This window comes from Heptranchias perlo, chromosome 28, assembly GCF_035084215.1.
Source record: "Heptranchias perlo isolate sHepPer1 chromosome 28, sHepPer1.hap1, whole genome shotgun sequence".
Classification (NCBI taxonomy): Eukaryota; Metazoa; Chordata; class Chondrichthyes; order Hexanchiformes; family Hexanchidae; genus Heptranchias; species Heptranchias perlo.
The window spans coordinates 34,657,888-34,682,025 of record NC_090352.1 but is presented as its reverse complement, the minus strand read 5'-3'; the positions used below and the strand labels follow the sequence as shown (position 1 = coordinate 34,682,025).

The 24,138-nt window shown below is 41.5% G+C and overlaps 1 protein-coding gene across 1 annotated transcript in view; it reads right to left on the bottom strand.

Moving 5' to 3' along the window:
* rpa1 (replication protein A1) overlaps positions 1-24,138 on the bottom strand; it is a 57,939-nt gene that overhangs the window by 19,958 nt on the left and 13,843 nt on the right. Inside the window, exons 8-14 of the mRNA XM_068008458.1 lie at positions 19,233-19,335; positions 14,173-14,241; positions 11,277-11,469; positions 9,593-9,732; positions 7,618-7,766; positions 4,718-4,847; positions 1,561-1,737 (exon numbers count right to left, since the gene is read on the bottom strand). Coding sequence (XP_067864559.1) covers positions 1,561-1,737; positions 4,718-4,847; positions 7,618-7,766; positions 9,593-9,732; positions 11,277-11,469; positions 14,173-14,241; positions 19,233-19,335 — 961 coding nt within the window. The remainder of the gene's footprint in view (positions 1-1,560; positions 1,738-4,717; positions 4,848-7,617; positions 7,767-9,592; positions 9,733-11,276; positions 11,470-14,172; positions 14,242-19,232; positions 19,336-24,138) is intronic.

The window sequence follows — 24,138 nt, the reverse complement described above, 5'->3', positions numbered from 1 at the left end:
TCACGATCATGAGTGATGAGTGCCAGCTTTCCCTTACCGGCCGTTTCGCCAGAACCAGACTCACCATCCGCCATCGACAGGCAATGCAGCATGCGGCTGATCTCCGGTGCCTCGACCTCGGCGTCTGTCAGGGCCACCTCGTGTGGCGGGCCCCCTCCGGTGCGTGCCCTATCGCGTACGTTCCTGGCCCTCTTCTCCTGTGAGGGCAAAACACAAAAACGTTATTGAGTGATGATTACAATGTGAGACGCTTCAAACATTGGTGTGATTGGGTTGAGCGTGTGCCAGATGGATGGGAGGATGCGTGTGCCACATGGCCATCCCATTGTATGGGTATTGGGGTGTGTGGTAGTGGTCGAGTGGGGACAGGGACGGTGGGTATGTGCAGGCACTGTGAGGCTGATAGTTGGGTGGCTGTGAGGATTGGTGCGGGAGCGCAGTGCTGTCAGTGGAGATGGGGTTGTGAGGTGTTTGAGGTGATGTGGAAGACGGAGTGACGCAGAGTGCATTAGTGTACTCACTTTTCCGGACCTGGTGAGGTCATTGAATCTCTTGCGGCACTGAATCCAAGTGCGGGTGGTGTTTCCCCTGCTTGTGACCTCCGCGGCCACCTCCTCCCATGCCCTCTTGGTGGCGCTGGCAGGGCACCTCCTTCCATCCGTGGGGAACAGCGTCTCCCTCCTCATGCGGACCCCGTCCAGCAGCACCTGGAGGGCGTGGTCCGTGAAACGGGGAGCAGCCTTACCCCTGTGCTCCTCCATCCTTGATGGAGTGTAGTTTGTGGCTGGAGGGGCTTTGGTGGACTGCCCCTTTAAATAGAGCGCAACCATCGCTCAGACTTCAATGCGCATGCGCAGGCTGCTGGCACGCAGCTGAGAAGCGCGGAACCCGTAACTGCCGGCTAATTACATCAATCATCCCGCGATCGCATGCGCAACGCACTCAATTTGGCCGGCGCATTTTCCTCGAGCCCGCCTGACCACCCGCTGCCAACCCACACCCCTGGTAAAATCGGGCCCATTATTTCATATATTGGAAGTATATTAAAATCTAAAACATTACTGAAAGTAATGGTAAAATAAAGCTTTAAATGAAGTTTCACGAGCCTATCACCAATTCTAAACAATTAAAACCTTTAGATAATAGGTTAAGCAAAAAACAAAGATCCTATGTACGTTGTTTAAACTGTTTTCCAATAATGCAAACATCCAGTAGCAATTCTGTCCAACTCCAAAATAAAACATTACAAGACTAGCTGTAAGAGTGCTCAGGAGCTACGTGCAAAGGGCACTGTGTTTTTTGTTGCAGCCTCCTAGAGACTTGCCATTCCAGGCCTTAAACTTAACAGATAGACTGTAAAATGACATTAGCCATGAGCTAAGTCACTGAGCTGCTCTATACACTCCACTGATGACAGGCATCCTTTTCAGTTCTGTACACCCATCAGGATGCAACAGACTGGAAAGTTCAGAACCTGCTGGTGCTGTGCATCACAGGAATAAGATATTTAATAGGACAGTTGAAACTAAATCTCCTTCAATGTTCTCAGATTGTACTTACTGACAAGATCATACGATATTTGAAGTTGGGGAACTCACGATCACACTTCTCACACCTATAAAGGCCATTCTGTTGATCCACAACCTTCTTGTTGCAATCTGCAGTGGGGCAAGCCTGGTACATGCAGTTTTCCTTCTTCAGATACACAATAGTACCTACAGTCGTGTAATAGTCAGCCTGCACAAAAGATGTTATTCAGATAAGGGATCAAAGTAGAAATGACCAGTTGATAAAGTTACTGCATCCTACAAAATGCTTAACCATCAAGTTTTAGGACACCAGTATGGACCAATAGGAGGTACACACTTCAAGGTGCAATACTTCAAATGGCAGGCAACACAAGCTGTCCAGAGAGTTGCTAAGCTTGATCAGCAGTGCAGGATTCTAACTCTGGCCTTCTGAGTGGGCATACACATGCTCTAAGGTCTAATTCCTCTTACATTCCCCTTCCTTCCATTTCATTTCTTTTCCACTTTCTCCCAGGCAACTGAGGCAATCTGTTCTCATTATTCCTGAATCCGTTGCTAGGTGTGCAACAGCTGCAGGATGTGGCAAAAGTTCAGATTTAACCTCTCTCCAGGAAGAACAACTACAATTGATACCCTTCTTTGAGAAAGAACAATTAAAGTGGGGTGTTCAACAAGGGGTAGGGGGACACAGAACAGAGAGAAAGCAAAATTACATTTGCACACATTTCCTGTCTACAAAACCGTACTTCCCATTGTCCCATTACTTGTCACACTTTGTATCAACTTTTTTCCATTATAAATTCCTTTGTCTACATTCATAATAGAAACCAGCTATGTAAAGTTGCCAACCTGTAATTGCACAGCCTGGCCAATGGGTGACACTATATTACCCTTTTCCCACAAGTCACTCAAAATGGAAATAATTAAAATTTTTCATTTGCTATTTTTTGCCCGAGTAACTGAAGCTGTTAATGTCCCAAATAAGGGTTTATTCAAAATAAAAATGATTTATTTCATAATACCATGACTAAGTTTATTCAATGAACTGTCTTTGTGTCTTTTAATGCCTTCATAAATCAGTCTCTCCAAAAAGCCTAGGCTTCAACTTCATATTTTTGCCCAGAGCCATGACTCAAGAGGTGAATGTATAAAAGGCCCAGTCTGAACATATACCATTCAGAAGCTGAGCCACTGCTCAGTTGTCATACAAAATTATTTGGAGAAAAGCTAGAGGACAAATTTCGAAAGCTTTATTTGGGAAATGTTGAGATTAAAAAATAAGTTCCACATGCGTGAAGAAAAACTACCAAATATACACTTGTAGCTTTTATTTTGCATTCTATAAACGGCAGAAAGTCCATTACGCCAAGAGAGCAAACAAAAGTGCATGCAACAGCCGGAGACAATCAGGCATCCAAGATCCAAAGAGCGATAGCAAGATTCAGAGACAAACAGACAACAAACAACTGTTTTTCCTCAAAGTTTAAGATCATAAATTAGTTGAAGCAAAAAGCCATTCATCATCTCCGTTTTGTTGATGTTAGAAAACGTAAACAATCTAATTAGCAACAGCTGCCAATCATAGAGCAAGACTTTCCTCATCTTAATTTGAGTTCATTTCCGCACCACCCCCAACCCCCAAAATTACAAAAAAGGGTTGAATTTTGAAGGCTCTAATTATCATGTTTTGTTGATAAAATTAGAATGTTTATATTTTCTGACAGCTGTCAGGCAGCAAGAAAGACAGAAACACAGATACATAGCCAGGAACCAATCGCAACAAACTCAATGTTTACAGGGCTCCTAGAAAGTCACAATGTAGTGCTGCTGGGCATAGGACCCCCCTCCATCTAGTGCTGTCAGGCCCCATGATCTGCCCCCTACCTGCACTGCTGCCAAACACCAGGAATCCACCAGTGAGTCAAACCTCACATTCCATCTCCTGTGGTGCAAAACCTCAGGTCTGCCTTCCACATCTAAACTCTAAGCTACTCCTCCCAGTGATGCCAGATCAAATAATTCCCCATGCTGCCAAATTACAGCAGTACTGTGAAACCTCAGGACCATTCCCTAGTGCTACCAAAGCACAGCCATGCTCATAAATGCAGAAAAACCCGTTGGCCCTCCCCCAGGACGGCTAAATACCAAAATATCTACTACCAGTTGATGAATCTTGCATATCATCTTATTGTGTGTTATCAGCTTTAAAAACAGTAAGGAAAAATAATTGAGTACATAGGTAAAGATATTTTTAAAAATATAAATACCATTCATTTACAGTTTTCAAAGAATAATGGACAGAGTTGTGGAACTCCACCCCACAAAGAATCAGTAAAAATCCATTCAGCAGAAATTGAAATAAATAACATATATAAATATTTTTATTTTTGGGGATGAATATAAAAACCACTGTATCTCTCTTCCTCCCATTACCACATCTCCCTCAAGTCACTTACTCCATGTCCGAACACATTTGAACTGATTCAGCTGCTAAGATTTGCCCAAGAATGACCTGGTGCAGCAAGTTTCCCAGGCCCGTAAGCATTCCAACCTCTCGGCATTTCCTTACAGAAGTAACTCAAGCAAGTTAATTTAGTTTGCAGCTGACCCACACAGACCAGGGAGATCCCAGGTTTGATCCCCAGCCAGTGCTGAGTTCAGCCAGGGCAGAGGTAACAATTGGCCTCAGCACCAATTATTTTTGTGGGTGGGGTGGGGGAGAAAGAGAAAAGCTTTCTATTCCCAAATGCTATCCAGCATCTCCTGCCGGAAGCAGGTATCAAGTATCAAGTAAAGATGGCCCAGTTTGACTGCAAAGCTCTTCACTGTCAAATAGCCTGCAACACTCAGTTGAGACGGTTACTTGGGCAAGACAATGACGTGTGCCTAGCATCCATGGAAATGTACTCCACAAACAAGCCAAGCATTTGGGAAGGGAAAGAGAAGCAGGAAGGAAAGTTGAAGGGAGAAGGGAAAAAAGGGATCGTTGAACAATAGTGTTAAGTGAAAGCACAAGCACAAACCTCTATGACACCATACAATTCACCAGAAATCCTAGGGACAAATTCTCAGCAGGAAACTGTTAGTGAAGCGAATATACCAATTCTTTGATAATGTAAAGCTTGCACTGCCATTGTGGCCAGTTGTGCTACATGTTAACAATCAATCAGTTAGGAATCTAAACTCACCTTATCTCCATGACCCAAATTCTCATTTTTAACCTCAAGCAGCATCTTCCAGTTCGTGTTTCCACCGAAGGTACCACCCTTTAGATCTGAAATGCACGTCCCTTCTAGTACTTGGCCCTCAGTATCAAACCTGTGTGGCAAACATCACAACATATACATGAACATCCACAGCAAGATATTTCCTAAATCCAGGTCAGATGTTGGCACAGCAGGCCCCAGGCTGGTGTTGGGCCAAATATGGGCATGGCGGGTCTATGGCAAGGCAGGCAGGTGGGGTCATGGCCAAGCTCAAGCTTCACCCGATGGTCTGGGACGAATGCAGATGAGGGGGGATGGGGGAAAAAGAGAAGGCTCCTGGTTGAGTTCTGGCAGTCAGGCTGACAGTAGGGAGGGTAGGCACAGAATAGGTCTGGCAGCACTAAATGTGGAATTAAACATAGTCAATTGAGGACAGCAACAGCTTTAGCAGCAACCAGTAAGAATACTTCATGAAGGAGCAGAAACCAATTACTAGATTGCCAGGAACAATAGGAATTTTGGCCACGAACAATGGGAATTTTGGCAGTCACAGTTGCACAGTCCAAACCAAATTGCTAGAAAAAGGGGACACATCGATGGACATGTCTCTATTTTTATTCTTAAAAAAGGTAGTCATTTCAGGCAACTTACTGCTGGGACCAGTGAGGTCAGAAGTAATTGACATGACCAGATCATGTGATCAGAACAAGAATCCTGGGGATTTTCCCCTCCCTGAACCAGGGATATTCAGGCCAGCTGCATTGTTCTGAACATCACTCTGATTGGGATCAGTCAAACCAGCACAGACAGGGGCTGGAAGCTGAGAATTTCCTGCTGTGTATGATACAGCTACTCATTCTGTAAACCCACTGATCCTGGGGAGTCGAGAAAAACAGATTTAAAAATGAAAAACAGAACATATGCTGGGAGTAAATAGCTTAAAAAACATTAAATCATTCCAGTCCTGATTTAATGAAGATTTTATTGGGCGGGGTTGGGTGCAGAAGAAATGTCTTGAGGCACAAGCCAACAGTATAAATTTCAGGCGTATTCAAAAAAAAACCCTAATTTTTATAGATTCAAATACATTACCCAGCAGAAATCACAAGCCATCACAGAACCAGATGTTCTAATTCAACACACTAGACTTGATGGCATGAGCAGCTAAAACATAGGCATTTTACCTCTGGGAGCAAGGAATTGAAGTCAGGCCAGGTGGCACAAAATGAGTCCGGGGAGCTTCACCTAGGAGTCCACAACATAAAACTACCCATAACTCAGCACCAATTGGAAGTCTCCCGAGAGGGTGTAAGGCTGACTTGATGTGGGAAACAAAGGTACAGCTGGTGGTGCTTATTCAGGGCAGTAGCTCAGGCACTTTTGGAGCATTGTATTGGGGAGCTTTGCCCTGGATTTAGCTTGTGTTTTGACTGATCTGGGATTATTATAGTATATAACCTTTGTGCCAGTTTGCTTACTTCTAAAACAAAGCCTACAAAAAAAAAGTTATAGGGAAAGGGCACAGCTTGGTGCCAACAGTGTAGATAAACTGGCTTCACACTTCCACTGTCACAAGTTTGCATTCTGCAAAGAAGCTAGGTTCACATTAGGGTCATCTAAATTTTGAATTTGCTGGCTTAGATGTATTAATGTTTCCTTTAAGTGCAATTTCCCAAAAATGATAGCACAATTTCACAGATGCTCCAGAATGTACTGTATTTGGTATCCACATCCGTCAATATAATGCATCTATTATACAAACTGAAAACAACTATTTTCCTACCCCCAACTTTGCATGCGAGCAATGGAAAAAAAACAGGCTTGCATTGCGTGTCTGTAAGCTGAATTATTGATAGGAATCCTATAAAACTACAAGAAAGATTTTCACTGTTGACACCAACTGTCAGTTGGAGGCATTTTCCCTAGACTTACTGGCAAGACAAATGGGTAGATTAACATACATCTAATCCAAAACAGAATTTCAGAGGATCAAATCAATTTCCCTTCACTCACTGTTTAAAGCTGCAATTTCCCAAGTTGCTGCAAAATATAAAAACAGATGTGTGTATAATGCACCACTTTCTTGAAATTCTTCCCAGTACCATTCACTCTGAAATAGGGGAGATCAATTCAGAAATGTGCGATTATGTACATCGCAGACCACTGTTCTTCGATCCCTCGGCCCCTGCTAGTCACGAAATCAGATCATGAGTGCAAAGATCCGAGGCCAGCAGGGCAAGTACACAAACTACATGCCTTGAAAATTGATCTTGGACTGCAGAAAAACTTTGAACATCTTCATAATGAATCTGCAAATGCTGCTTTACCTTCAATGTAGATGTCAGTGAAATGAACGTGGCAACTGAGGCACTGCCCAGTTAAATGTACAAACTGTTTTCAACAGCTGCTACACAGTATCGTGAGTTTGTACATAGTGTAGAAGAATAGGCACAAGATCTGCTCACACCTCTTACCATCCTACAGCAACAAGATAGGGATGTGCAATTTTTTTTTTCTTCCTTCTACAAGGGGAGCGGAGTTCTGTCCACCCAGCGCCTCACGAGAGCACTGGCAGATACTGATAATCACATGTGCATTCACACTACAAGTATAGCACTCGTGTGAAGCAGTTTCTACTTTGCACCGGCACTAAACTTGTGTAAATCAGGTGTCAACGCACAAACTGACTCCAAAGTAAGTCTCACTCCAGTGCCAGATTCAGGTTTCATTTATATTATAACTGCAACATCAATGCAAAGCAAGACTGTTTTGCACAGCCACTATAGTTGTAGTGTCCATACATGTACAGCACATTTAAGATTCAAGCACTGCCTATTGGTTCATTTCGGCTGGGGGTGGGGGAAATCAAAATCTTAACACACCATGCTCTCAGTTTGAAAGCCTCTGGAACATCCGGGTTAATCATTACAGTGCTGGACGACAAAACAGATAGAGATCGGCCACCAAAATCTGAAAGACGAGCTCCTTTGATAGCTATCACTGGTTGCTCTGATCCATCAAACTTCTCAGCCTAGAAAAAGAAAACAGAGGAAAAGTTGGAACTTCTTTAATTTTCACTAAAGATTATTTAAAGCAAGAAGTTTCAGCATTCTCTGGCACAGAAAGCAGACAGGCAGGCACCTGTTCCAGGAGCCTCTGCCACTGGTGGCCTTGAGCCAGGCACTAGTAGTGATAAAATGGCCAAAGATAGCTCCGAGGAGAATTTTTCCCTCCCCGTAGCATCTGCACCTAACTGCTGCCGCCCCAACAGTACAAGCCAGAAATCACAAACTTGCCATGCTAGGAATCAGATACAACCCCAAATGCAAATCACAGAATCAATGTAACGGCACAGAAACAGATCATTTGGCCCATCTAGTCTGTGCCAGTGTTTTTCTCCACATAGCCTTATCTCAGTCTCTTGCAGGCAACCAATACCCTTTAATATTCCACTTTTTCAAGCAATTATCTAATACCCTTTAAAAAGAATGTATGGACACTGTTTCATAAGTTTGTGGCACAAAATTCCACATTCTAATCACCCTCATTTTTTTCTAACTTTCAGTTCAATTCTCGGAGTATTTTAAAATTAGTGCCCTTCTTACGATCTCGCTGATCAGCGGAAACAATCCATCACTATACAAACTAACATAACCTTGAAGGCCTCTATTAGGTCACTCCATAACCTTTGCAGCTCAATTTAAGTCTTTCTTCTCAATTGTAATCCCTCATCCATGGTAACACATTAGTGAATCTACATGTACCTTTTTTATTGCTTTAAAATCCATCCTATAACAGAATGCCGAGAACTACATACAATACTCGAACTGCAGCTAACAAGTTCAACATTGCTTTCTTGTTTTTATGTTCTATGACTCCAGAAACAAAACCAAAAGATTCTGGTCGCCTTTATGGCCGTATCAACGTGTTGCCATCTTTAATGACCTGGGTATCGGCATACCAAGGTCCCTCTGCTCCATTTAAAATATTAGGGTGAGCTTCCTTTCCTCATTCTTACTTGCAAAATGTGTTACTTCAATTTTTTCTTTGTTGAACAGCGTTTGCCACCTATCTGCCTATCCTGCTCACAGATCCATGTGCTCCCGCAGTCTTCCATAATCCGTGTCACAATTTGCTATACCCCAAATTGGTACCAGAAAATGTTGATGATGTTCTCTCAATTCCAAAGTCCAGCTCATCTATACACTAATAGTGTGGACCACCACTGCCTAAAAAAAAATTCATTTGTCCTGATGTTGCCGATACAGTAGTTGTAAACTGGTTTTATGTTCATTTATTTCAGAGGTGTTGACAATCTTCCAATTGTGTGAAATTCTATAGCACAGAACCTATAAAATATGAGATATAATACACAAATCAAAAGGTGAATTGATTTGGATACATTGTTGGGGTAGTGAGAGGGTACTTCCTGACCTCAGGCTCAAATAGATGTAGGGCAGGACTCTTAGGCACACACAAAAAGGGACAATTATAAATGTCAATAGTTGGTTGAAATTGTGTGAACTTAACTTCCAGTGGCCAATTTTGCTGGGATTTGAAGGGCCCAAGGAAGAGAGAGATGCAAGAACAAGAAGCAGTTACCTACACACACCCTGTCGCAACTGTACCTCCAAGTGGAGCGCAGTATTAGTGTAAGCCACAGTCATTAGACTGGCACCCATTGCTTCCCTCCTAAAGGCTGCAGCACAGAAGTACACAGTTATCAGAATTCAGTCAATATCCAATATAACTGATTAGCATAAACTTTGCTGCAAGGATATTCACACAATTACAAGTATTGCAAAGCTATTGATTAATTTGATCTGAAAAAAAAATTCTGATAAAGGAGATGCTTACATCTTCACCCCACAGCGTAGTACTGACAATTTTCCCAGTCATATCCAGCAGGTAAACATTTCTCTTGGATACCTCTCGATTGTTTGACCTCACTGTTATCTTAGTAACATCTTCAAATGACTTGCAGACTCCAATAACATCTGGAAAGAGACAGGTACAAATTCTAAAAGGATACACTATCAGAACAGTGCAAGAGCACAAATTCCCACAAGGGTTTTGGAAAATTCAGTACAAGAACAAGTGAAATATACAGCGATTGGAGGCCCCGGACTAATGTGGGTTGAAAGCTGCTCGTCCCAACTTCAAGTCACAACAGAAACACAACCTCCTTTTTCTAAAAATTTGAGTTTCTGGTGTGCATTTTTATCTTGTTTTACAGAAAAAGCTGCCAAATTACTATGTACTATTTTAATCCACTTCCTACTGGCAGATATTAAGCTGCACTAGCAGAGGCTTAAGAGCGGGAGATGAGACATCCACCACATTCCCTTTTGTTAACTTGTTAGAACATAAGAATATAAGAAATAGGAGCAGGAATAGGCGACAGGCCCCTCGGGCCTGCTCCGCCATTCAATAAGATCATGGCTGATCTTCGCCCTCAACTTCACTTTCCCGCCCGATCCCCATATCCCTTAATTTCCCCTAGAGTCCAAAAATCTATCTCTCTCAGCCTTGAATGTACTCAACAACTCAGCATCCAAAGCCCTCTGGGATAGAGAATTTCAAAGATTCACATCCTTCTGAGTGAAGAAATTCATCCTAATCTCAGTCTTAAATGGCCGACCTCTTATCCTGCGACTATGTCCCCTAGTTCTAGACTCTCCAGCCAGGGGAAACAACCTCTCAGCATCGGAAACAACCTCTCAGCATCTACCCTGTCAAGCCCCCTCAGAATCATATATGTTTCAATGCAATCACCTCTCATTCTTCTGAACTCCAGAGAGTATAGGCCCATTCTACTCAATCTCTCCTCATAGGACAATCCTCTTACCCCAGGAATCAATCTAGTGGACCTTTGTTGCACCACCTCTAACTAGTATATCCTTCCTTAGATAAAAGGAGACCAAAACTCCAGGTGAGGTCGCACCAAAGTCCTGTACAATTGCAGCAATCCTTCCTTATTCTTGTACTCCAACCCCCTTGCAATAAAGGCCAACATGCCATTTGCCTTCCTAATTGCTTGCTCTACCTGCATGCTAACTTTTTGTGATTCTTGTATAAGGACACCCAGGTCTCTCCCAATACCAACATTTAATAGTTTCTCACCATATAAAAAATATTCTGTTTTTCTATTCTTCCTACCAAAGTGAATAATCTCACATTTCCCCACATTATACTCCATCTGCCACCTTCTTGCCCACTCACTTAACCTGTCTATATCCCTTTGTAGACTCTGTGTCCTCCTCACTGCTTACTTTCCCACCTAGCTTTGCATCATCAGCAAGCTTGGATACATCACAGTTGGTCCCTTCATCTAAGTCATTAATATAGATTGTAAATAGCTGAGGCCCAAGCATCAAGCACTGCAGCACCCCACTAGTTACAGCCTGCCAATCTGAAAATGACACGTTTATCCCTAACCTCTGTTTCCAGACAGCACCTTCCAGTGACCAGAAGCAGTTCCATAGCAATATGTTGGAAATTACTGTCCTGCACCAAACATCCCCCCCCAAAAAACCCTCACCAATCATTGTATCTTTGGCCTTGTTTTCCAGCTGATCTATCGGTACAAACTCAAACTGGACTGTGGGCAAATTATCTTCATCATCACATGGGATCACAGTGGTTTCATTATTAAATGTCATCTCATAATCATTCTTCACAGATGTATACTGTTTGTTGGCAGTCTTCAATGTTCCTCGTGACACATAATATACCTGGAACAACAAAGCAGATGCGGCATTTCACTCAGCTGCTTTTTATAGCACAGAAAGTTTGATCTCTTCTCCCCCTCCTCCCAACAAATCTTACATTTAAATCAAAATTAAGCTGTACGTGTAGGTCATAAATAAAACAGCCTAATGGCAATGAGGTGAAGATCGCCACTTGCACAAGTTGACCATAACTGGTCACATCACTTGCTACAGGCCTCACTGTTGGCATTTTTTTTTTGGGAGCACGTCGCACCTCCCTCCCAATCCCAAACGTGTCCCTGGCCAAATAGCTCCTTCCCAAGAGGCACAGCACAACAGCTCAATGAAGACACTCAGTGATCCACCTCCCCTAACGAGCAGATGCCTGACCCACACCCAATAATGGGGCCATTAGGAAATAAGAGAAACACATGCTCTGAAGCAGTGTCTCCCACAACATGTTCACTCCCACTTCATAACTTCACATATTTACCATTTCTCACTACCAGATTATATTTAAGTAGAAAATAAATGGACTCTAGACACTGACCTCATACCTGAAGCACGTTCTTCTAGTAACCTATGGCTTTCTACAAAAGTAGTACATGTTTAAAAATACACAGCTGTCCACATCAGGGGGCTCATGATTCTTTAGGGAAATAATTAAATAACCTCATCTGCCAAAACTCTTGTTTACTACTTAGTGATAAATTGGTTGAAGGTCACTTTTAATTTAAAAAAATTCTGGGCATAGTAGATGGAATTTTCATTCAAATAAACAACTTCTTTCAATGTTTCTTTCAGAATTACAATAGAAAAGTCAAGCAATTTTAAAATTAATAATCTTGAAGACAGGAATCATCAAAATTACAAGTTAGAAGGTCCTTTGGCCCATTCCATCTGTGGTGGTGCTAAGATTTCAACTGGAAATATCTTTTCTAATCCAATTTATCCTTTTATATTCTTCCTTTTCACATACTTAATGAGATCCCTTTTAAAAAGGGCAGCAGACGCATGGGAACACCATCTGCATGTTCCTATCCAAGTCACACACCAACCTGACTTGGAAATATATCGCCGTTCCTTCATCGTCGCTGGGTCAAAATCCTGGAACTCCCTACCTAACAGCACTGTGGGAGAACCTTCACCACACGGACTGCTGCGGTTCAAAGAGGCGGCTCACCACCACCTTCTCAAGGGCAATTGGGGATGGGCAATGAATGCTAGCCTTGTCAGCAACGCCCACATCCCATTAATGAATTAAAAAGTCACAGTCTGTACCTCAATAGCAACTTCCCCCTTAGTTCTTCTGGTGAGAGTAACATTTAGCCTCTGCCCTCCACACCCCCCCACCCCACCCTGCGTTACCAATTCACCAACTAGTGGAATCAATCTATCACTGTTCGCCCTCTCAAAACTGTGCATAATTCTGAAAACCTCTTAGATCCACTTTACCTTCACACTGCCAGTGAAAAATCCCTCACTTTTCTGAGCCTTTCTTCATAACAATAACTCATCATTCCAGAAAACAAATGCATATAAAGGATAGCCGTCAATCTTCCATGGCATCGCACATGAGGAGTCAAAATCAATTGTACTCTTCAGGTCAAGTGGGGTTAGAGGGCAGGGGATAACTGGACTAGGGCGTGCCAGCGCAATTCAGTCGCCATTTTAAAAAGTCACATATTCTGTCCTCATATTCATATTATAAATTCTCATATCCACATCTACAATGGAAACTATCTATGTAAACTAATCGCACTGTAATTAAATCCTCCTGCTAGTGGTGGTGCTGCACCTCCACTGGCAAGAGAGTGTAATTACAGTGTGGAAAGTTGACACAAGCAGTTTCCATTATGAATGTGGACGCATGAATTTATAAATGGAAGTGCATACAGATGCGAGATTTTTTTCAAAATAATATATCGATTTATACCCTAGTTTGAATAGGGACTCCAAAGCAGGTATCACAGGTAGCTTCAGAACTTCAATTATGTTGTAAAAATGGTGATAACCCACTACATACCATAACCACACACCCTCTTTTCTTTCTCCACTTTCATATCACACTTGGACATTAGGACCATCATGGGGTAGGGGAAACAAAGTCTTCTCTCGAAGAGAGACATTTAATCCTGTACCTCTGATCTTCCGAGGAAGTCAATCAACACAACTGTTGTGCTGGTGTGAAAGAGTTTGACTTTCCACTGATGCTGAAGTTGTAATGGAAGTTCACTGTCAAGGTCCCTGTGGACCAAAGCGAAGTGGAGACTCTCTCGCTGAGGGAGGGACTATCGCTACACGTTGGAGTCAGTTGGACCCAGACTTCAGATTTACATTATAACTTCTTAGCGTTGCTGCCCAGCTAGACCACTTCACAGCTGCAAGTGTAAATGAATTCCACAATATTAAAGCTGTTTTTTAAAAAAAAAACAACAATGTTCCAGGCATACTTCAAGCTCCATCTAAATGAAATGTAATAAACACTATAGTACACAGTATTATATAGAATGCACATTGAATATACAAGTTCCCCTCCCCTCAAGGTCATATTCACCTTGGAAGCAAGCTCCCTGCACACAAATCTGCAGTTTCTCCAGGCCAGAACATTATGAAATACTTCCAAAATATTTCAGGAATACAGCCTAGTGACTACAAGTCTGTAGTCCTTTTATATATTAAGTGCTGTGGTACATTTCTACAGAATTGTAACATAGGTCTCTTTACCTTATTTGCTTCAATGAGTGGGTAGTACTTATCCACCTGATCAGTGAAAACTGTGGCTCTAATTTCACCCTGCAAAACAAAGCAATTCAAATCAATAGGAATTCTGTATCTACTTAAGGAGGATTTCTGCATTAAGATCAAAATGAATTCACTTTTATTGCAGCCATCAATAACCACCAGCAGGCTCAGTGACAATCCATCTCATTCTCCCCCCATTCTGTGTACAGAGCACAACTCCTCTATCAGGAACTGTCCCAGAGGGTCTCAGCTGAGATCAAGAAATTACTCTGCAGGGAAGTCGCAGCTGAGAAACCATGTTCCAATTATGATAGTGTAACTTATGCTATTTTATGGTTAGTACAATTTATTGAAAAATCAATACTACCAAACTATTCCATTAAATAGTCAGCTTTGAGAAAAATTGCTTCCATTCTGATGTTCATTTACTTTTTAAATGAAACTTCATTGTATTTTAACAAGCTGTACAGTGGAATCTATTTTAGATATTACTGTTCTTTCAACCAAACATCTCCTGATTATCTGTTGGAAGAAATTAACAAGAGAACAGAAAAAAAATACAATACTCAGTTTTACACAAAGTGTTTGTAGAACAAAATTCAGTAAGAATTAAATAGTTCTCAAAATTTGTGTGTGAAAAATTGACATAGCTGAAACTGTATGCACCAAGTTTCAACAAAGTAAAACCATAACTTAAGGCTCATTGATCCCACTATATAAAAGTAAAAGGACATCCACATTGTCCAGAAATGGTCTTACTGGATCTTCCAGTTAGAAACTTTTATTCAAGGGTGGGAGTGGGAGGCGGAATAAAAGAGAAAAGAAGGGTCTTCAAGGCAATAAGATAGCATCACTGGATTACGCATATCCAAACCAACATTTCTTTGCACACAGGCAGCATCACATGGATCGACAACTGTGTGCGACTGGAAAGTAGTCCAAAAGGAGCATTACACCATTCAAAACAGCACCAAGGTAAGGCACGAATATTACTCTCAAATAGCAAGACAAATATGGATATGAATGATAGTGATAGATAGATGCAAAAATTGCTGCAGTCACAATGAGAAATGAATGAATGAATTTGCAGGTGCAAAATCAACCTGCTTTCATATGGAGAGCATATATGGATATAAAGTTAAAACTATTTCTAGTTACAGATGGGTTAAACCAATATCACTCACACAAAGAGACGTTAAGGCGGCCATAGTGTGGAACATAGCAAGAACAATTGAAAACATTAGGTTAAAGCAAATTGCATTACATCAGGATGGCAAAAACAAGCCATGAAAGTCAGGCAGGTTCTATGACGAGCATGTGATCCATTTCTCAAGATTACAGCCCAGGCGATAGAGATGAAAATTCACACCCTGATGTTTAAAGGCCAAACTCACACAGTAAGGGTAAGAAGCAGCACAGCTCATGGATCCCTCACAGGGATAAGTCTTTTAACTACCTTTGAACACATTTAGTGAGTTAATAAAATGGAGAGTAGCTTCGGGCCTACTCAGGTTCGGGCAAGCACACGCCACAAGTATACTACATTATTTAGATTCTGTATGATTTGCGACTTATGTTATATCAATTGGTCCAGGATGAAGCAAAAGGTGCAGGTCTGAGGCTTAGAAGAGGTAGGGACTTCAGAACAAGGACATAAATATAAGATAGCCACATATAGATCAAATAAAGAATTTAGGAGGAATTTCTTTACACACGGAGTGGTGAGAACGTGGGACTCGTTGCCACATGGAGTGGATGAAACATCGATTCGAGACATCTGAGGGGAGGCCTGATACATACACAAAAGGAGAAGGGAATGGAGGACTATGCAGGCAGGGTGGGAAGAGGTAATTAGAGTGGGAGAAGGCATGTGTGGAATATAAACACCGGCATGGGCCAAATGGTCTGTTTCTGTGCTGTAGATTCTATGTATATAATTCTATGCCAACCTCTTATCTTATTGCATTAATCAAAACACTGCAGACTACATTCCAAAATCTTACATTTTAATAAGGATTATCCTACTCAAGAGTTGCCTTCCTAAAAGACTATGACTGTACTGTAGATCTTCTCTACTTGTATGTGCTAATAACATTCAAATTACTCCAGGAAATGTTAGACTTTGTTATATAATTCATTGTAGTCTGTTATATTTTGTGATTAGATGACCCAGCAAGACCATACATAATTTATTATTTAAACCCCGTAGTATAATAAAGACAAAATTATTGGAATCATGAATCAGGTACGAAATGCATTCCATACGATTTGCTCAAGTTCTGAGGTCAACTGATTAATGGAGATTGTGATCTGCACTGTTAACTAAGTGCCCACTCTGCTGGGTATATAGTTTCTGTTCAATATTGCTCATTAAAAGTTTTGTTATCAAAGTGTGTTGTAAATGCACTCAAAGCAGCCCGACAGCTTCAGTGTTGCAGCACTGGGACTCAAGACTGGAGGCAACAAACCAAGTTCCTGTTCGAGCAACATTCTCACTTGGGCTTCAACAGCTGAGGGGAAGACTTTTGCCAGTCCTGGACACGAATGTGCTGACAGGAGGAGTGAAAACTGGCTAGGAATGTGGAACAAGAAGTGGCACTGGATCAACTGATCCTTAGAAAGTAACAGACATGGGATACTGAAGGAAAGCAATATATCTGGGGCACACAACCACTAAGGATTACAGCAATCAGCACCAGAGTAGGTGGTATATGGTCTGATCCATGTTCCATTCATTTCTTAACGTAAGCTGCAGACGGGCTCCAGCATCTCCTATGGGTGGGGGAGGGGAAGACAAGAAGGAAAATCAAAGGGCAGTCATGCCCGGGCAACAGCTTAAGCAATGTCTCCTGGCAAGGGATGCAGGGTAGAAGCAGACTGCCTGCCCACTCTCAGCTGTAGTGTTGTTCAAACTGTGGTCTCTCCAGCCAAGAGTCCCAATGCTCCGGGACGGAAACGATCAGTGGCGGCTGGTGATCTTTTCGACAGGTGAGGCATATGCCGAGCCATGCCAGCACATTGCCATGGCAACAGGCACTTCCTGTGGAATCCCACCACCAACCTAATAAGCTGCGTATTATCTTTTTCTAACTGCATTCAGTGGTTGTTTCCTTTTAAACCCTTACATGCAGGATTGGACTTTAAAAAAAAAAGCAATTAAAATTTTGTAGAAACAAACTAACTGAAGTATCACCAGATTGTTTTGCAACACTTTGCTGCTCAAGGTTGCCCAAAGTACAGTGACCAATAAATCCATCCTGTGAACTTTCCCGTGGGACGTCTTCCTGACTAAAATGCAATGTGAGGGATAAGAAATTCAGACGGGCAGCTGATCCGCCACTGCCCTGCCGTTAAAACTGAATTTAACAGAGGGGCCGGAAAATTTCCAATGGGGCATCCTCCCTCACATTGCCGTGGTTAAGTCGGGAAAAGAAAAATCGGACGGCTGATAAATTTAAATAAGTGTAACTTTCTGGCAGGAAGTCTGTGCAGGCTGCCTCACCTAACAAGCCGCCTCTGGTAACAGTCAACGGCCAGGTGGAGTTGAAGATAGGAATAATTGACAATAATGATGATTCAGAGTTTATGCTGAAAGTACATGAGCCATGCAGGGAAGGTCCTTCTCAATCAGTACAGTTAGTTCATCTTAGAAGTTTGCCTGTAGAATGCTAAAATATCCTCAACATTCCTGGGTGGGTGGGGGAGGAGGGGGAAGGGGAGGGAGAGACTGGGGTTTCCACTCTTGATGGTTATCCAAGGCAAGGACAGGATGGAGCTCAACTGTGATGCCTCCCATGATCAAATAATCCTGCTTACACTCATCACTGTCTTACAAAAGGCAATTGGTTGAGGTACCAAAGGGCGATGGAGTTTACACAACTACACCCACACAATTAGTCAACAGCTTGCAGAGATTTTAAAAAATGTAATTAAAAATAATTTTCAAATAATTATACAATTTTTTAAAAAACTGCATTTGTAAAATTGGTCTTGCATGTTGCTGTTCCAGGTGAGGTAAACTCGCTGTTTACAAAGATTAACATTTCTATGACCCCATGCATTCTGAACTGAAGTCAGTCAACAGATGAAACATTTTCTCGTAACCCACAAAACACCCGGCAGCTGGGAACAATGCACCAGCCCTCATTAGAAAATGCTGTAAAGGACAAACATAAATTACATCACTGGAAACCATTCTGATGTTAGCAAAAGGGTTAAATGCCTCATTTGCATAAAACAACTGCAGTTAATTGAGACAACCTTTGCAGCTGCTAAAACTGTATTCTAAATTAGCAGGGATGTATAAATTCAGCATGTGCACTCAAACCTTCAAAAAAATGATAACAGGTAGGCACCAGCTCTGGATCAGTTAACAAGACTCTTCGATTTTCTGCAGATATTTTTGGCTTGGCAATATGAAAATGATATCTGAAAGGTGGTTTGTCAAATCAATTAGAGAGTAGTTCTAAATCCCTCCGTTAAGTGCAATAATCAGGATGGTCTGAAACCTAATGTTGGATCAGTACTGGCTGTGCCGACCACAGAAAATCAGATCATGGCAGGTCTTCAGAAACCATGGGACAGCCTGGTGCCAGGCTGTGAAATTTTTGGCCTGCACAGTGTTCCAACATACAAACAAGTATTTAAAAAACTATTACTAACAAATCATTTTAAATAGCATATTGGATTTTTTTCCCCCAAAAAAGCTTTAATGATAAACCCAACATAGCTATTAAAAAAATTAAAACAAATCAATACACAATTTTAAAAGGTTTAAAAAAAATAAGTCCATCAACTCAATCAATAAGTTGACTTTAAAAATGTTCAAAGTATAAACAGTCCAGAGATGGATTGGTTTTGGTCACCATGTACAAGGATCTCCCTTCTTAAGGCTTAGTCAAGCAGCAACTGAAGACTGCCCCCTGCTGACCAACACAAGGTTTGCTGCTGAAGATAAAGCTGTTTAATGGGATCACCCCCTAGTGGTGAGTGAACAAAGCAAAAAAATGATTGCACAGAAACAGTCACAGAAGGATTCTTACACTCTCATCCAGCAGCTCAATGGAAAATAGCTTTCCCTCTCCACGGGAGTTGCTCCAGGTTCTAATCTGACTCTTATTGGTAACACGAGCCCGGATTGTCCATCTAGGGAAAAGGAGAGATTTAATAAAGCCTTTTTATTTCACAACTTAAGCCAATTCAACAGAACAGACTCTGTGCAGAGATTATACCCAACAACCTTGTTAATACTCTGGCATGACAGGCAAATCAATTTGTAGAATATTCTAAAATGTTTAGCTACTTGTGAAACATTGCAATAGATTAATGCAATGAACATAAGAGAAGCATGGCTTGTCCACAGGAAACAAGGCAGAAATTCTTTCTCATGAGCAAAATACTGCAGAAACTGGAAATCAAATATAAAACAGAAAATGCTGGAAACACTCAGCAGGTCAGGCAGCATCTGTGGAGGGAGAAACAGAGTTAACGTTTCAAGTCGATGACCTTTTGTCAGAATTGTGCACCGCACATCTTGAAAATTTTCTTCGGAGTTACCCAAGAACAAGCACTCTTGGAATATTTATGTATTTAAGATGCCTGAACTGGTGGTATTGCGATTACAAACACGGGGGCCCTCTGCTCAGCCAATGCTTTTTTTCCCCTCCCACCTCAGGGAGAACCTGAATAGACACACAACTATTTGAAGTCTGATCAAACCATAAATTTTGTTCTGCCTGAGTACTCACCACATTTCAAGAAACATCCATTTTATTTGCTCATCTGAAAATTTCCCAAGGCCAGGTCAAACCTGGTCAGTAGCAACTTTCCTGGCAGGACTGCATTAACATTCAGAAACATACTTACACATGGAATACTGCAACTACCACACATTTTATGTTGTATCGGAGTTAATAAAGGTTGCAAATAATTTACTGACCCACACCGCACCCCCCCCCTCCCCCTTGATCTTAAAAGTAAGTGGCTCAATTACCTCAGTTTTGGACAAACTTCAACACGGGGCTTAAAGACAACGATTACAGCCATTTTTCTTATGAGTGTAGTTCAGTCACTCACTTCCTTTGTCCCTTCTTACAATTTTTCTTTTGTTTGACATTTCTCTCCTCCATCATGTACCACTCCTTCAGCAAAGAGGGCCAGATGATATATTCTCAGACTTCTAACAGCTACAAGGAAATACTCAAAGGAAATCAAGGTGACCTGCCCTACCATTTTCAGCTGCTGTGGAAAAGTGCACAATCTTTGCTCACTGCATCACCTTGATGCCATTGGTGAGGTTCTCCCTGAGGTGGGAGGGGAAAAAAAGCATTGGCTGAGCAGAGGGCCCCCGTGTTTGCTAGATTTATTTAGAATTATGCTACAACAAAACAAAGTATTCACATGGCAACAGTCATTGATGTTGTTTCAATGTGCTTCTTGTGTATTACTATTAATTCATCACCTCAAAATGCTCCCACCGCTATCAGCAACAGAACGGTCATCCCTAACCTCCTCCAGCCCTATAATCCTCCAAGAACTCTGCGTTCCTCCAACACTAGCCTCTTCCACATCCCCCATTTCCTTCGCCCCATCATTGGCAGCCTTGTTTTCAGCTGTCTAGGCCCTATGCTCTAAAACTCCTTCCACAAACCTCTTCACCTCTCTCTTCCTTCAAGTCGTTGCTTAAAACCTACCTCTTTGACCAAGCGTTTGGTCACCTGTCCTAATGTTTCCTTCTATGGCTCGGTGTCAATTTTTGTCCTGTGAGGCGCCTATGTTTTACTACACTAAAGGCGGTATATAAATGCAAGTTGTTAATGCTACATTTGGATAGAAGGAATTTTTAATGGAAGGATGGTATACAGACAATATGGGGAACTAAGCTGTTAACACAAAAAGCACAAAACTATGAATCAGCAATTCATTTAAATTGAGATTTGGACAGTGAAGGAACTAATCTTTTGGTGTGGCTCAGTGGGTAGCACTCTCGCCTCTGAGTCAGAAGGTTGAGAGTTCAAGTCCTACTTCAGAGACTTCAGCACATAGTCTAGGCTGACACTCCCAGTGCAGTACTGAGAGAGTGTTGCACTGTCAGAGGTGCCATCTTTTGGATGACACGTTAAACCGAGGCTGGGTCTGCCCCCTCACGTGGATGCAAAAGATCCCACGGCACTATTCCTGGCCAATATTTATAACGCCAACCAACATCACTCAAAAAAAAAAGATTTATCTGTTATTATCCCGTTACTGTTTGTGGGACATTGCTGTGCCCAAATTGGCTGCTGCATTTCCTACATTACAACAGTGACCAGGCTTCAAAAAAAAAGTACTTAATTGGCTGTAAAGCACTTCTGGGATGTCCGGGGGGTCGTGAAAGGTGCTATATAAATGCAAGTTCTTTCTTTAACAGATGCCTATTGCAATGCACATGATAGTAGGAAAATTTCAGAGTAAAATAGTAATACAAGTGTAATAAAAGTTTCAAATAGGGATAACAAGGTGGGGAAGGGTAAGATTCAATGCTTTAAAGTATTACGAATAAACTACTGCAATTAGGTTCATGTAACTGGCAGAGATATTAATGGCATCACAAACATGGCTGTAAGGAGGAGGATAAAAAGAGCCAAGGCACACAATGTGCAAATAGAGACCGATTACAAGCAGGGGTGTGACATTATTGAACGCAACAGAGCATCTTTCAAAAGGACAGACTCCAGAAGCAATAATGGGGAGATTAAACAATTAGGACAACAAAGTAATAACTTCCCAAAAGCATTTTGTGAGGCGCTACTGATGTTTATTTACATTGGGAGTAATAAGTTTGGTTTTAAAAGCAGTAAGTCATGGCTCAAGTTTACTTGAATAGGTGGCAACTAAATTAGCAGATGGTCATCAAGACTTGGATTTTCAAAAGGCATTTGATAAAGATCCACATGCAAGACTGGGGCTAATAGAAATACCAGCAAATCAGCTAGTTGAACCGAAGACTATCTTAACAATGGGATCCAGAAGGTGCCAAAAGAAAAAGTCTTCATGTGGATGGCTTCTGTTTTCTTTAAAACCCACAGATCTCGTGGTGTTGGTGGGGGGGGGGGCGGGGGGGGGAATACATAAGTGAGGAAGTTATGCTTCAGTTGTAGAGCCTTTGTCAGACCCCATATAGAGCAGTGAACCTCAGGAAAGATGTATTGGCCTTGGAGAGGGTACAGCGCAGATTCACCAGAATGATACCGGGCTTAAAAGAATTAAATTATGAGGACCAGCTGCATAAACTTGGTTTGATTTGAAATTTTCAAGACTGGGATGCATCAAGAAATTTGGTTATAATCATTAGTAAGGCCACATTAATAATTAGGGCACTGTATCTTCAAAAATTACACCAATGCATTAGAGGAGGCTTATAAAAGAGTGACAATGAAGAATTTATGAATCAAGGCACCATGAGAATGACAAATAAGTTTCATCATCACTGGGGAAATATTGAGCAGTGTTAGTGGAGAGGCATGATTCAGACCTTCAAAATGACAGGCAAAGGTGATGTAGTTGTAATTACATTATCTAATGATACAGATGTTAATTTATTTAAATTAACAGATCTCCCATAGTGCTGCCTACACTATTTTATAAGGTGAAAGGAGCATTATGTCATGTTCCACACAATACATTATATAACAATGGATATGTTTGTCTTGATAACCCTTTCCCAACAGGCATAAAAAGGACTGCCTTGAGGATAGCTGTCTGCTAAGGTGTTTAACTTGGCCTATCCCCATAAGGCTACAAAGTGCCACTGAAGCACAGCAGACCAGATAGGTGATTGTCTAACTGCTCTACTACTCCCAGTGTAGAAATGCTCCAAATAGGCACACCCCAAGGTGAATTAGAGGCTAATTGCTGAGGGAAGTATGTGTTTTTTTTTAAATGCGTAGCAATTCTTGCTTTCCTCCTGGGTTAGCAGGAGGGCTTCGTTCATTGGCTCCTTGATGCGAGATTAGTAGCTGCTTGTAAATCTTCAGCACCTCCCCGTGGGCTGAGGCCAGGTATTCCGGGTCAGCAGAAACCAGCAGTAAATTATTGGCTCATTTTTGACTTTAAAAAAATTCAATTGTGATTTGTAGCTATGTTATATGAATGCCTGATTTGGTCCAAATATCATCAATTGTGATACTATCAAGAGTGTAGGAAGCATGTAACAAGACATGTAGAGATTACAGAACAAGAGGGCATAAAGACTAAAAATTACAAGAAATCTCCCTCCACCCAAGTAGCAAATATGGAAAGAACTCCCAGCAAAAAGCAGCTAATGCTAATTTGATTTTTAAGCAGATAAATATTTACTTAAGGCAGTTTGAAGATTATAGGGCCAAGTTTAGGCAAAGGTGATCAAATACTCCATATATTCCTGCACTGCTGGGACCATGGAAATGTCATCTGTGAAATGCAACCTGTCAACTTCAATAATGTAATGCCAAACTGATATCCTGCAATTCTGCCAGATTACCTTTGGGAGTTAGGGATTAACCATGGATATTGATCTTTTTCAAATTTTTACCCGTTATTCGCATCTCTCAGGGAGATTAAAGAAGTAGCATACAGTCCATGAAGGAGCAAATTATATCTGGTCCATTGAAAGAATGGGCTTGATGAGCCAAAATAGTCTCCTTCTGTGTCCTATGCTTTTATTTATGGAGATGGTTTTTGCAACTTTCACAATGTATGCATGACACTGTACCATGTATAATCTGAACAGCAATTGTTAATTAAAACCCTAGATGTTCCAAAGCAGAAAATTGTGGAGAATGACATATCTAAATAGATTACAATTTTAAGGTGGAAAAGAGCTGTAGTGGGATTTAAACATCTATCACCTGACCTGAAGGCCAAATTAATTGTGCACTTGCTATCAACTAGTTTGAGGGAAGGCATGACATTAATGGGCACCAATTCCTC